Source organism: Clarias gariepinus, chromosome 10 (assembly GCF_024256425.1).
Source record: "Clarias gariepinus isolate MV-2021 ecotype Netherlands chromosome 10, CGAR_prim_01v2, whole genome shotgun sequence".
NCBI lineage: Eukaryota > Metazoa > Chordata > Actinopteri > Siluriformes > Clariidae > Clarias > Clarias gariepinus.
Window position 1 is genome coordinate 7,832,776 of NC_071109.1, and position 14,056 is coordinate 7,846,831.

The 14,056-nt window shown below is 37.2% G+C and overlaps 1 protein-coding gene across 1 annotated transcript; it reads left to right on the forward strand.

Annotated features, from left to right (window-relative positions):
- The first annotated feature begins 674 nt into the window (after positions 1-674).
- Positions 675-12,828, forward strand: ids (iduronate 2-sulfatase). Its single transcript, XM_053506562.1, has 9 exons — positions 675-860; positions 1,067-1,203; positions 2,945-3,122; positions 3,296-3,384; positions 5,993-6,193; positions 6,280-6,450; positions 6,537-6,663; positions 8,863-9,036; positions 11,667-12,828. Exons 1-9 carry the CDS (start codon positions 782-784, stop codon positions 12,194-12,196), a joined length of 1,686 nt encoding a protein of 561 aa, XP_053362537.1. The 5' UTR covers positions 675-781; the 3' UTR covers positions 12,197-12,828.
- Positions 12,829-14,056: the final 1,228 nt, after the last annotated feature.

Sequence of the window (14,056 nt, forward strand, 5' to 3'; positions counted from 1 at the left end):
CCCTACTGATCGGAATTAAAAATGTGTCCTTTTTCAGAAAGTTGTAGCTGATTCTTATGTGGAATTGTTATATCAACTGAATGTTCTGCGGAAAAGTTTGGTTTCAGGATTTTTTTGATTAAACAATAAAGTTAGTATGAGGTGGTATTAAACAGTTTTGAGACACAGCACAAGGCTACACGTATACAGTAGTCACAGGGAGCACCGACTTTAATAAGTCAGTGTGCCAAAAGACATCACGGCGTCTCATCACGGACAGCAAATTAGAACAAAGCGAATGTGAAATTCTGCCATAGCGACGTTTGACATGATTCGACAAGTTTACTGCGATGCTACAATTCAATGAGTCGTTCGAGGTGTTTTGAGTGGCACATGCACTTCAAGTGCTGTATTAAACTACTGTCAAATAAAACAATTAAAATTAAAATGCTAAATATTTTATGAATGAATCCAAATTTTCACATAACAAACCATATACACACACACACACTTGAGGCATTTTTAGTTCTCTGGTTTCCTGTGTTTGTTTGTAATTTATTTATTAACGTTAGAGAGAGAGGAAGAGAGACCGTTAAACAGATACTCTAACGTACAAATCTTGATGATTGACAGATTATCTGACCAATATGAGCCGCAATTCAGAGAGCGTCACAGCGAGGGCGTGGCTTCAGGAACCAAACAGGAAGTAAACACGGCCAGGGAAAGTCTTTAAACTTTGTGTGTGTGTGTGTGTGTGTGTATGTGTGTGTGATGCCTCGAAGACCTGTTAACGGGTTTAAAGATGTCTTCAAGGGCTCACATATGGCTGGCTTTATTCGTGATTTACCTTCTAGATTTGTGTAACGTTATATTTGCCAAAGGTATCATTAGTCTGCTAACGTTAGCTCATAGCATTATGTTTATAAAGATTCCTAACATCACTAGTTCATGAACTTTTTATATTGCACATCACTTCTGAGACAGATCTTTGTGATTATTAAATAGATTAACCTAACCATTTAGCCTGTGTTCATTATAGTGTGATCACCTTATGCACCTTGTGTTTTGCTTATATTTCTCTCCATAGGGAAATTAAATGTGCTGTTTATCATAGCTGATGATTTGAGACCCACTCTGGGTTGCTACTCCGATCCAGTGGTGAAATCACCCAATATTGATCAGCTCGCCTCTAAAAGCACCGTGTTCTACAACGCCTTTGCACAGGTAACACACAGATCTAATCATCAGTCTCTTTGTTTGATGCTCAGATTCACAGCCATAGACCTGAGCAGTTCTTTGTCTTATACATTATACTGATTTCCCTTTTCTAATACACTGGAATAAGAGTAATCATGGGGTAGGGGCAGGTCAGTGGTTAAGATGTTGGACTATGGTTTAGAAGGTCCCGGGTTCAAACCACCAAGTTGCTGCTGTCGGGTCCTTGAGCAAGACCCTCAACTGCTCAGATGTGTTATTAGGTTTAAAAGAAAGAGTTTTTTTAATTGTTAAGTTTTAAGATGAATTAAAAAAAGGAAAAATTGCTTTTAATCTACAGCACCACAATACACTTACCGGCTGGACAAACACACTTGCATCACTATTTATTGTTTTACATTTACATTTAGGCGATTGGCAGATGCTCTTATCCAGAGCGGTTTACAAAAGTTCTTTAAGTTTCTGTTATTCTGTCATTGTTACTAGTTTACTAACTAAGTACCATCAGTCAAACACTGTTCAGAGTGTTTTTTTGGGGGGGTTGGAAATTAACCCAAATATCGAAGAAACAGATCCTGTCTTTAGTCGTCGCTTAAACATTGCCAGTGTCTTGGCTGTACAAACATCTAGAGGAAGTCATTCCAAGTAAGTGGATGCTGGGCCATGTTCACCTGTGTAGGCAAGCATCAGTATTTTGACTTTGATGCTGGCAGCTACAGGGATTGGAGAAGTGTGGTGTGGGAGAACTTAAGGAGGTTAAAAACAAGATGTGCAGTTGCATTCTGGATTAACTGCAGAGGAAGAATGGCGCACAGAGATAGACCTGCCAAGAGTGAGTTGCAGTATTCTAGTCTTGAAATGACATGGGACTGAACAAGCACCTTAGTAGTCTGTGTGAAGAGAAATGGACGATGAAGAAGAAATCAATGAGACCAAGTAAGGGTAGCAATGTGTGGGGAAAATGACATTTGATTGTCCAGAGTGCTTTAAAAGAGCATATTTAACCATTATCTGCAACCCCTTGATCTTATAGATATTGCCATAAGCATTTGTTCGCTGACAATTGTTTAATATAAATTTGGATTTTAAATGAAGCAGTTCAGATGATGATTGAAGTGAGGATTTTTTTTATTCTTTAAAATCTGCTGGATTCTGGATATTTGATTTCCTCCTAAATGTCATGCACAGATATTTGTCAACCGAAGTTTGCAGTTTACTCAAGAGTAAATGAGCAGTTATAGCCATTTTGTGCTGAGTTGGACACCTGGGCTGCAGAAAGTAAAAGTCGTGTTGTGTACTCGTTTGTTTGGTTAACTAAACCAGCAGATTCTCATTAGCAAAACTCTTTAACTCAGCTGATATAACCTCAACTGTTCAGGCTAGAACTCAACTGTAACTCTACAGTATAATACACAGCATTTGTTGTCTTAATACTTTTGGTCACCAATGTATGTAAAAACACTAATCAGCTATAGCATTAAAACCACTGAGAGGTGACATGAATACCATTGGTTATCTTGTTACAATGGCACCTGTCACCGACTGAGAAAAAAGATGGTGAAACATGTTAACCCTGGTTGAAGCATGGCGAGGACTGCTAAGGAAAGTTTAATCAGGGAAGAGATGGCACCAGGATTAATTATACTTTCTGATTATGAAGATTATGAAATGTCTGACATATATTTTAAATAGCAAACTTTTACGTTTCTATATAGCTTTTTAAAATGTCATGTTTTTCCTTTCTCCAAAGCAAGCAGTATGTGGCCCAAGCAGGACATCCTTCCTTACGAGTCGAAGGCCGGACACCACCAGACTGTACGACTTCAACTCCTACTGGCGAGTCAGTGCAGGCAACTACACCACGCTGCCGCAGTATTTTAAATCCAACGGCTACACGACACTCTCGGTGGGGAAAGTCTTCCATCCAGGTGCCTGATCTTTAAATCATTCACTGGCTAAGTGCCAAGCTTATTGTTACTTTAACATCCCTTAATTCCTTTATTCTTTTCTGTCGTCCTTTACTTATTTCTCTCCCCGTAACATATAACTATGTTGTCTGCAGTTGCACTAATAATGTTTTTGTCTTGTGTCTGACATAAAGGCATCGCCTCCAATCATACGGATGATTACCCTTACAGCTGGTCTGTACCACCGTATCATCCAGCCTCTTTCAACTATGAAAAGAGGAAGGTTAGTGTGATGGTGTGTGAAAGAATGTGCATGCTTGCTAGATTGTATTAGTTCCGTTTTGTTTTTTAGCTTACATGCAAGGTTGTTTTGTGGAAAGCAAATTAAATTGAAAGATTTCTGTTTCACTAGGAAGCAAAATAGAGCAATAATCACCCTTATTTAAACACCTAAGTCGGAACCGTGTGCCCTGATTCGGTCCCATCGGGATGAATTTTCAATGGGAATGGGGAGAAGTGTTAAACTTTGATAATCCATTCAGTAGGTAAATATATACATGTAAACATTTTATCTGATCGTTTCTCTCTCTCGTCAGAAAAAATAAAAAATAATAAAAATATATATATATATTCTCTCCGTGCATGTTCGCCCCACATTTTGTGATGTGAATTTTGCTTCCATTCCTGATCAGGAAACTTGGAGAACACACATTTTTTACCTGTCTTTACTTTTACCCCCTTGGTCTCTGGAAGGGGCACTGATTAGCTCGCCAGCATGGATGACTGAATTCTTGTTCCCATTCATAACTCAGAAGAGGGAATTTATTGGAAAAGTTGGAAAGCCTAACCGCCTCAAAGAAGAAAAAATACTATTTGTGTTATATTTTTGGCAAATTAAACACTTCACAATGGGGAGAGAAATATAAGAAAATCTTTATTTTGATTAAATGCTTTGTGTATATAAAGGAACATCTTATCGGATCAGCATCCATGTAAACATTTAAGTTGTTAACAGGACTGGACAAATATTGTCCATGTAAATGTGGCTAATATGATTACAAATGTCTAGTCAGTTTGCCTGTTTGTTGTATGTTTTTCATTCACAGTTAATGTAGGCTGTGGATATAAAGATTATCATTTTTTATAAAAAAAGTACTGATTTCTCACATATTTTTTACTTATTAAAAGTTTAATTTAAAATACTCTTTTTTTTTTTTTGCCGTTGGTAGAAACTATTTTACAAGGTATATTATTTAGTTAATTAGACAATGATCATGCAAATTCAAAAATAATCATATATGCAACAAATCATATTTCCCCAAATATGACCATTTCTAATTAAAAAAAATCAATAAATGGGTAAAATAAATTCAATTTTCAAAATAAAATAGGTTACAGAAATTTGTAGGTGTAATTAAAACAAAAACCCAGCTGCCAGTAACTCATGCACGTATATGTAAACTTATATATAGAGTGAAGAGTCTATATGTTTGCGAAGAGGCTTGAACAATCAGTTAATTGATAGAAAACAAATCGAGCAAGATAGCCTTTAGCACAGGGCTGATAGAATGACTGAACGCAACACACAAGTCCACTATATCCCAAGTCTATGAAATGAGGGATTCTTGCGCCCTCTGCTGACCATGTATGATATAAGCGAGGGAAAACACTAGAGAATCTACAGATATTCTGTTATCATAAGGGGCAAAACAAATAACAAATGAATAAAAACAGACAGTAATTGTAATGAGAGCTTGTAGATAAAAGAGAGCAGAAAAAATAGATTAAATAAGCCTGTGCTTCTTATATCACTGCCACCTACTGGCAAAAAGAAGTAACAATTACCGTATGCAAGTATCCAAGAACAAAGAGGAATCGGACCACAAGACATATCGCTATACCAGGCGATTTATTTTGTATAATTTTTCTATCGCGATATATTGAATTGTGTGAAATAATAATTTTCTAGTTCCTACCATCATGATATCATGATGCTTTATCACCAGTCATATTATTAGGACTGTGGGTACATAAGATGCTTTTCCAGACTTTTATTTAGAGGGCTTGATTGTTTACCCCGCTATACAGTAGGTCATATTAGAGTCGATATATGTAGGTTTTACATTATCTTCGCTTTTTTATCAGAAAGAATTTGTCTTTATTTCATTCAATGACATTTTCACTGAATCTCTGTTATGTGCACCAGAATTTCCTGGGTGTCCAGTTCAGGGATTTTATGCAAAACACTAAATAGGAATTAATGTTAGTACTGTACATTAAAGTGTTGATATTTTTTTCCATAAAATATTTGACAGAAAAGCATTGCACCGGTTTCGTGCAATGCAATCCAAGCCTCAATACAGTAGCAGAGTAGCACGGTGGCAGAGCGATACAGCTAGACCGAATAAGAGCTGAGTAGCATGCGTAGTTTCATACTAAGTAATAATGCACTACATTTAATGTGCTGCAATAATATGTCAGTTTTTTTTTTGCAGTGTTGTGATTATCTGCATGATTTCTGTGCTGTTGTCTTTGGATTATGAGGATGATAACTATGTGTCAAATATTCATCCAGAGTGTTTTCCACTCTCATCACCTTATTAGTAGGCGACAGAAAAGTCAAGGGTGATTATGTAACTGGGTTATATAATATTATACTAACAGGACATTGTGCATTTTGATGGAGTTTAACAGGCAAAAATCACAACCTTTTTTCCCCCTCAGTTTTTACATCTTCATTTTGCCTTTTAAGTCATTTTTGTTGTATTCAAATATCTTCGGAGGCATTCTAGAGCATTCCTACATTCACGTATGACCTCCAGGGATTTTTGTAGACATGTGACATGTGGGTATGTTCCATTCCTGTCTTCATAACTCAATTCTGCTTTCAGGTTTGCAAGAACAAAGACGGCACACTTCACAGTAACTTGCTGTGCCCGGTGAATGTTTCAGAGATGCCTTTGAGGACGCTGCCCGACCTGGAGAATTCAGCAGAAGCCATAAGGCTGCTCAAAGCCATGAAAGATACAGAAAGTCCTTTCTTCTTAGCAGTAGGTTTTTACAAGCCTCACATTCCCTTCAGAATACCAGAGGTACGTAGAATATGTTTTTCAACTAAAAAAAAAAAAAAAAGTGCTAGCTTTTACAAATTAATACACAGGGTGTTACTGTGTCACAGGAATACCTCAAGATGTATCCTCTTGAGAACATGACACTGGCTCCAGACCCAGACGTCCCCAAGAAGCTTCCCGAAGTGGCCTACAACCCCTGGGCTGACATCCGAAAAAGAGAGGACGTCCAGGCTCTGAATGTCAGCTTCCCGTATGGTCCAATCCCGAAAGACTTTCAGGTGTTTATCAATTAGTGAGAAATATAACCTTTTTAAACTATTTATAATTTTTTTTTAAATAATTGTCTTTTTTGTTTGTTTTCTAGTTGCGTATTCGTCAGCATTATTTTGCAGCCGTGTCGTATGTGGACGCTCAGGTTGGAAAGATCCTGCAGACCCTCGATGATCTGGACTTAGCCAAGAATACCATTGTGGTATTCACTTCAGACCATGGTTTGTGCTCTTCTTTTTTATTATTAAAAAAAATATATATATATATACACACATACACAACTGTATATACTGTCTGGCAAAAAAAACCTCTGTAGATGTACTGTAATAACCTGGTTAGTCATTACATTCAGGTTGTCAGCTGACTTCAATTTATTGCCTCCTAACAATGCTGATTCTAGAACAGAGCAACGAGAGCAACCCCAGATCATACAGTAAACACCATCTAATGATGGGTACATCGCTTCTTGCCGTACCCTACTTACCCTGACACCCTGAGTGTGTGCGTGAGTGCGTGCGTGCATTGATTTTTTAATGTTGATTTTTTTTTTTTTTTTTACCATGCAACTTTACCAAGTGTTTAATTGATCTCCGATCATGATTTATTTGTGACCACATTTCTTCCACAAAGTTAATTGGCCAGCATTTCCTTTTAGGTTTTGATAATGTGTTGAAAGTGTTTTCCCTGTTCTTCTTCCAGTTCCAGTAATTTTAAATCTCCTTAGTTGTTTTCATTGCTCGATGCAGCAAAACAATTTGACCCTTCTGAAATGACAAGTTTGACAATGCTGTGTATATACTTTGTGTGTGTGTGTGTAATGTTTTGCACCTACTTGCATGCATTTATTTATATATGCATATGCATAGTTCTTTCTCCACTAGATGGCAGTTTTGAACCATTGAATATCTCCGATCTGTTCCTGTTTTAGTCACACACTAATTCGATCCTTTCCAGACACACAATGCACTGTATATAAGAAACCTCAGTCATTGATCTCAGCATGCCGGTGTCTATCCTCCACTGCTGCAATGTTTAGCATACAGTGGGGCAAAAAAGTATTTAGTCAGCCATCAATTGCGCAAGTTCTCCCACTTAAAAAGAATAAAGAAGCCTGTAATTTTTATCATAGGTATACCTCAACTATGAGAGACAAAATAAAAATAGAAAAAAATCCAAAAAATCACATTGTAGGATTTTGTAAAAGACTTTATTAGCAAATTATGGTGGAAAATAAGTGTTTGGTCAATAACAAAATTTCATCTCAATACTTTGTTATATAACCTTTGTTGGCAATGACAGAAGACAAACGTTTTCCGTAAGTCTTCTCAAGGTTTTCACACACTGTTTCTGGTATTTTGGCCCATTCCTCCATGCAGATCTTCTCTAAAGCAGTGATGTTTTGGGGCTGTCGCTGGGCAACATGCTTCACAGAAGGTATGGTGTTCTTTGGATGCAACTCAGCATTCTTTCTCCTCCAAACACGAAGTTCTATTTTGGTTTCATCTGACTATATGACTTTCTCCCAATCCTCTTCTGGATCATCCAAATGCTTTCAAGCTAACTTTAGACGGGCCTGAACATGTACTGGCTTAAGCAGAGGGACACGTCTGGCACTGCCGGACTTGAGCCGGTGTTACTTTTGTCCCAGGTCATTTACTAGGTCCCCCCATGTGGTTCTGGGATTTTTGCTCACGGTTCTTGTGATCTTTTTGACCCCATGGGGTGAGATCTTGCGTGGAGCCCCAGATCGAGGAAGCTTATCAGTGGTCTTGTATGTCTTCAATTTTTTTAATAATTGCTCCCACCGTTGATTTCTTCACACCAAGCTGCTTACCTATTGCAGATTCAGTCTTCCCAGCCTGGTGCAGGTCTACGGTTTTGTTCCTGGTGTCCTTTGACAGATCTTTGGTTTTGGCCATAGTGGAGTGTGACTGTTTGAGGCTGTGGACAGGTGTCTTTTATACTGATAATAATACCATTAATACAGGTAATGAGTGGAGGACAGAGGAGCCTCTTAAAGAAGAAGTAACAGGTCTGTGAGAGCCAGAAATCTTGCTTGTTTGTAGGTGAACAAATATTTATTTTCCACCATAATTTGCAAATAAATTATTTAAAAACTCTACAATGTGATTTTTTTTTTCCTTATTTTGTCTTTCATAGTTGAGGTATACCTATGATGAAAATTACAGGCCTCTCTCATCTTTTTAAGTGGGAGAATTTGCACAATTGGTGGCTAACTAAATACTTTTTTGCCCCACTGTACATGCTGACTCACAGCCTGCGAAAAGAGGCACTTTTTCATTTGAAATATTATGCTAATGACACAGCAAACCCTTAATCATAGCCACCTGGCTCCTTTAATGAAGCAGACAGTATAATGAGACTGTGTATCAGATTCTCATTGCAGCATTGCATTCCAGGCTGGTCCCTCGGCGAACACGGCGAATGGGCCAAGTACAGCAACTTTGACGTAGCCACCCGTGTGCCGTTAATAGTGTACGCTCCAGGTGTGACCTCAGCTCTGCCTTGGCCCGGGGGGAAAACCTTCCCCTATGTAAACGTGCTTGAAAACTCACAGGAGCAGTTCGCTAAAGGTAAGCACACTTGAGGCATCTGTCTCGTTCACTGACTGTGAGAGACAGCGGGCCCTCTGAGAACCGTTAGATGACGCCAGTTCTTCCGTATCTGATTTCAATTTGCAGGGAATTTTTTATTTTTTTTTTGCTTTTCAGTCGAGCAAAAACGTTTCCTATGTGTACCATTAATGCACTACAGTGTAAAATGTAAAAAAAATTTTAATTTGGGTCAACTATCTTGTGCTACAGTGAAATCCACTGAATTAGCGCTTACACTCTTTAAATGAGTTTCACTTGATAAAATCGATCAATTTGCATTTTTATTATGTTGAATATGTGTGGTATAATTGTTAGAAATAGTTCTATACCATAAAGGCGCTACAGTACCTGTGGAACTGATTTAAATTCAGCTTCTGTGCTTTTGAATTTCATGTAAAAGTCTGGAGCACTTTCCTGAGGGAACCTTGCTGAAATCCAGTGTAAGGATTTGTCTAGCTCAGTGCTGCCTACAGCAGAGATGTAAAGATTTGTATAAACATATATATTTTTTGTGAAACACACACACAGTCACTCACCTACGTAGGGTCTTGAGTACTGTGGAAATCACAAGAACCATTTTCTCATAGAGGTTTCTCATGTGTGCTGCTTTACTACTAATCATCATTTCATATCTATTTTTTTTTTGATAACTTGGACAGTATAGGGATAATTTGGGTTAATGCTAACAAGGACTGCTGATCATAGATAAAATTCATTTAGATTAAAAAAATATATATATTATTTTTTTGTTTCCTCCAGAAGTCAAAGGTTTCAATATTCCGTATAAATATCAACATCCAACTGTTGTTTAAAGTTAATTTTAGTCAGATTCTTGAATCTGATTGGTCGGGAGGTATACATATATTCTATTTACCAATTGCACTGACTGCTGTAATTTAACAGCAGAACAGGTTTATACAGTATTTATGCGCTTGGTTCTAATTCCCTTTTGTTTCTATAGTAACAGCTCATTTGTAGGGCCTTTTATGGCAGATGTCTGCATATAATAATAATAATAATAATAATAATATTAGTAGTAGTAGTAGCAGCAAGAAAAAACTGATTAAAAATAAGTTAAACAAATAATAATGTATTAGTTAATTGACAGATAAATTAGATTTGTTGACATTTATAGCTGTTAAAGTCCACATTTTATAAGGGTTAGATTGTTTAGTCTGTTATACTACATAAATATTGTATTTTTGATACATCTTTATTTATTACAAAAATATTTGGTTTCATACGCATAAGTAAAAGGGAAATATATCAGAATCAGATTTATTGCCAAGTTGGTTTATATACATTTTTTTTTTTTTTGGTAATGTGGTGCAAAAAGAAAAATATATATTTTATATATTTCTTTCCTTTTAAAATAAATATTATATATATATATGTATATATATACAGTGTGTGTATATATATATATATATATATATATATATATATATATATATACAGTATATATATATATATATATATATATATATATACTAAAGCATTTTTTTTAAAAAAAAAAAATCAGGCAGACTGATATAGTGTAGAATGTACACTCATTAACCATAACATTAACACCTCCACCAGGTGAATCGAATAACATTGATTATCAATTATATACCAGTAAACTGATGACAAGATTATGGGCAATCAGGCTCACTCATGCCTGTGGGGACCAAAGGCTGGCCTGCCCATTCTAATCCCACAGAAAAGCCAATGCAGTACACACCACAACCCATAGCCTCCAACGCCCTAGTGCCAGACACCACAACAAACCCCAAAGCTCCTGTGGAGCTAAACCGGAGCACCCAGAGGGAACCCAGAACCTTAATTAATTACGTTCATGTAACGCAACGTTCAGGTACATGTAATGTCAGATTAAAGACTGTGAGTTGGGTCTTGGCTCTAGTTCACTGGGGCAGCTGCAGGTGGGAAAAAGCCACTCTTGTGCTGAGCAGTTTCGGTTCTTATGCACTAGAAGATTTTTAAAAACATTTGTGTGGGTGTGATCTGGGATGGAAAAGGTCTCAGAACATGTTTTCTTAGGAAATGGTTTTGAGACATGCTGTTAATGAAACATTAATCTATATCGGATGATAATGGTAATTCTGCTTCTTGTATGGCTGCATTACCACACAGTCGCTGATTATTTTACTATAACAGTAAACCCTGTCATGTTTCATTTTTTTTTTTATATTAATATCAACTGTAAAACATTTGCAATAAAATTGTCGGCTAAACTTTTTTTTTTTTTTCGGTCAGTAAGTACAAAACAATGTTGCCAAAACAATGTTTATAACCCCGATTTTTCAGTTTTTAAGACCCTGTTCGAAGTGTGTTTTATGGGAAACAAATGCCGTAGTTAGAACCTTAAGACCCCCACAATAATCCAAGAAATATACTGCAGCAACTGAGTGGGTTATGTCATTTAAAAGGCATTAAAATTAGAATTTCAACACCTTTTATTTGTTGCTGGTACTGAAATCAGGCACACAGGAAAAACATAAGTAGTTCTGGATTGCTTTATTGTTTGCTTATGTGGTAAGCTTGAAATAGTTTCTTGATCTAACCTTTGGTTTCGTTATGTCCTTTCCTTACACTCTGATTTCCTCCAGGCTATCTGGTGAACAGCGTGGTGGAGCTAGTTGACGTTTTCCCCACCATGGTATCTCTGGCCGGACTCCCCTCCATTCGCCGCTGCCCAGTCCCTTCCTTTAAAACTGACGTCTGCACAGAGGGTTCGAAACTTGTGTATCTCCTCGGGCGCCGTGAGCGCACCGCTAACCACCAAGCCTATGCCTACAGCCAGTACCCACGTCCCAGCGACACCATCCGAGAGGACTCGGACCTGCCTTCGCTCGCCAATATCACCGTAATGGGCTACTCTGCACGCTCTTTTGACTATCGCTTCACTCTCTGGGTGGGTTTCGACTCCACCCGCTTTCTTGCCAATTTCAGTGACGTCCATGCTGGTGAGATTTACATCCTTTCCGAGGACCCAAACGAAGACAACAACATCTTCTATGAATGGGATCATAATGAGTTGTTGATGCTGAAACCTGGTATGCAGTACCGGTGGATGGAAAGTCTCAAAGAGCACATTATGTACTTTAAAGAGGGTTTAAAAAGAAAACGGATTCTATGATCACTTTTTAAAAAATTCACAATTGATAAATGACAATATATTGAGTTGCTGCTGTAAGAAAGGGAAGAAAAAAACTCACTTTCTGTTGTAAATTCCAAGGGAACTGCGGCATTTGTACGCTGTAAATTAAATAATGTGGTGTTAAGATAAAACTTAACACAAAAAAGAGGGAGTAAAAAAAAAATAACAGCCAACGATAAAGATTTAGAGCTTAATGAGGTCACTTAACTTGACCCAGTACAGGTATTTTTTTGGTGTCACAAAACACTAATAAAAAAACTATTTAAATCTAGAATTTCATGTCAGAGAGAAGTATGAAAGAAGTAACATGGAAAATGTCTCATTTTAAAAACTCACAAATGATATTAGTCAGGTGCACACAGAGAACAGTTGCACAGTGATTAATGCTGTTGTGTAACAATAAGGGAAACGATTATTCACATGGTTACTGTTTCTCTACGTAGTCTTGTTAAAGACCAACATGCACTTTTGTTTTGCCAGATTTTGCTCGTCTTTTCGCTCTGAAAAGGTGCCCCACCATTCATTCCCACAATGCATAAATTACTTTCTAAAATATTCATGTGGAAGCCAATAAATGCATATTTTTCAACCTAAACAAAACACAAAAACAAGTGTCTGCATGCGTCTGTCCCTTTTTCCCCTCAAATGCATTTTTATAAACGTGCAGCAGGAGTGTGCTGCCGAGGGTAATCCTCAGGGAGTGTCGACGCATTTGGCGCCAGCAAACAGGCTTCGTTGCCAGCTGCTTTCATTTTCACTGCTTTCGACTAAAAGCAAGGTTCGCACAGTCGGATATGGATCCACAAGCTGATTGAAGCTGATATATAAACCGCACACGCCACATTAGCATTCGTGTCCTGTACGCTAGCTATACAAGCTTTAATTTAGGTCTTTTAAGCAAGAAAGATGGGTTTAATTTTGTATTGTGTTTTCAGGAATAATTACATATTCCGTATTATATATAAATAGGCTCATTTTTTCCTCAGAAAGTATTTTTATTTATGACCACCGGTATTATCCACTTGTCACATTCTCCATGTGAGTGTAGTTATGCTGAAGAAGACAAACACTCTGAAAGAGGGGGAAGGTGGGGGGGATTTTGACTTAGTGATGATAAATGATTTGTATTAACCACATTAGTTTCAGTGTGATTCCTAACAGGGAATCAATGCAGACACGGTTAGGGATCACTGCTCCGAATAATAAACATTGATTTCCATAACCACCGCTGGTCTACACGTGGCTCTAACTAATGACATGCTGGAGACTTCTAAAGTGGAGGATTCATTGCAAATACCTCTTTGAAAAAGAAGAGGTGTTTTTTTTTTTGTTGGTTTTTTTTTACAGCCAAAACTAAAGCAGCAGTTCACATATTTGTGTGCAATTTTTTTTTGTTCTAGCATGAGCAGGTAAGACCAACTTTAACTGCAAAATAAAGTTCAACGCCCCCTTCACTACAGATTTACGAACATAATCCAGCTATACAAATATTAGGCCTTGTTATGTAATCTATACAATAATTTTTTCGCTCCTTATTTGAACCATAGGGATATTTGTTACTGACTTTTCCAATGAACGAACACATCGGGTCCAGGATAATATTAATATTTCAATAAAAGCCAATAAACGTACCAGTCCAGACGAATAAGTACACAAATGTATAAAATATCAAAAATGAATATACTACTCCTACAACTACTATAAATATTAATCAGAAGAGCATGTAGAATGCATCTTCTGTAATAACTTTTAACAAATGTGATTTTCAGTTTTGAGCACATGGGGGGTTAATATCATTAACCTAGGGTTGCCAGGTATTATGTACCTGCCTAACTATGG

Excerpts from the sequence above, each read along its gene's own strand:
- ids (XM_053506562.1), top strand. The coding sequence starts at position 782 with ATGTCTTCAAGGGCTCACATATGGCTGGCTTTATTCGTGATTTACCTT. Across the intron at positions 1,204-2,944 it reads TCTACAACGCCTTTGCACAG|CAAGCAGTATGTGGCCCAAG; the intron begins GTAACACACAGA and ends CTTTCTCCAAAG. Across the intron at positions 9,037-11,666 it reads ACAGGAGCAGTTCGCTAAAG|GCTATCTGGTGAACAGCGTG; the intron begins GTAAGCACACTT and ends GATTTCCTCCAG.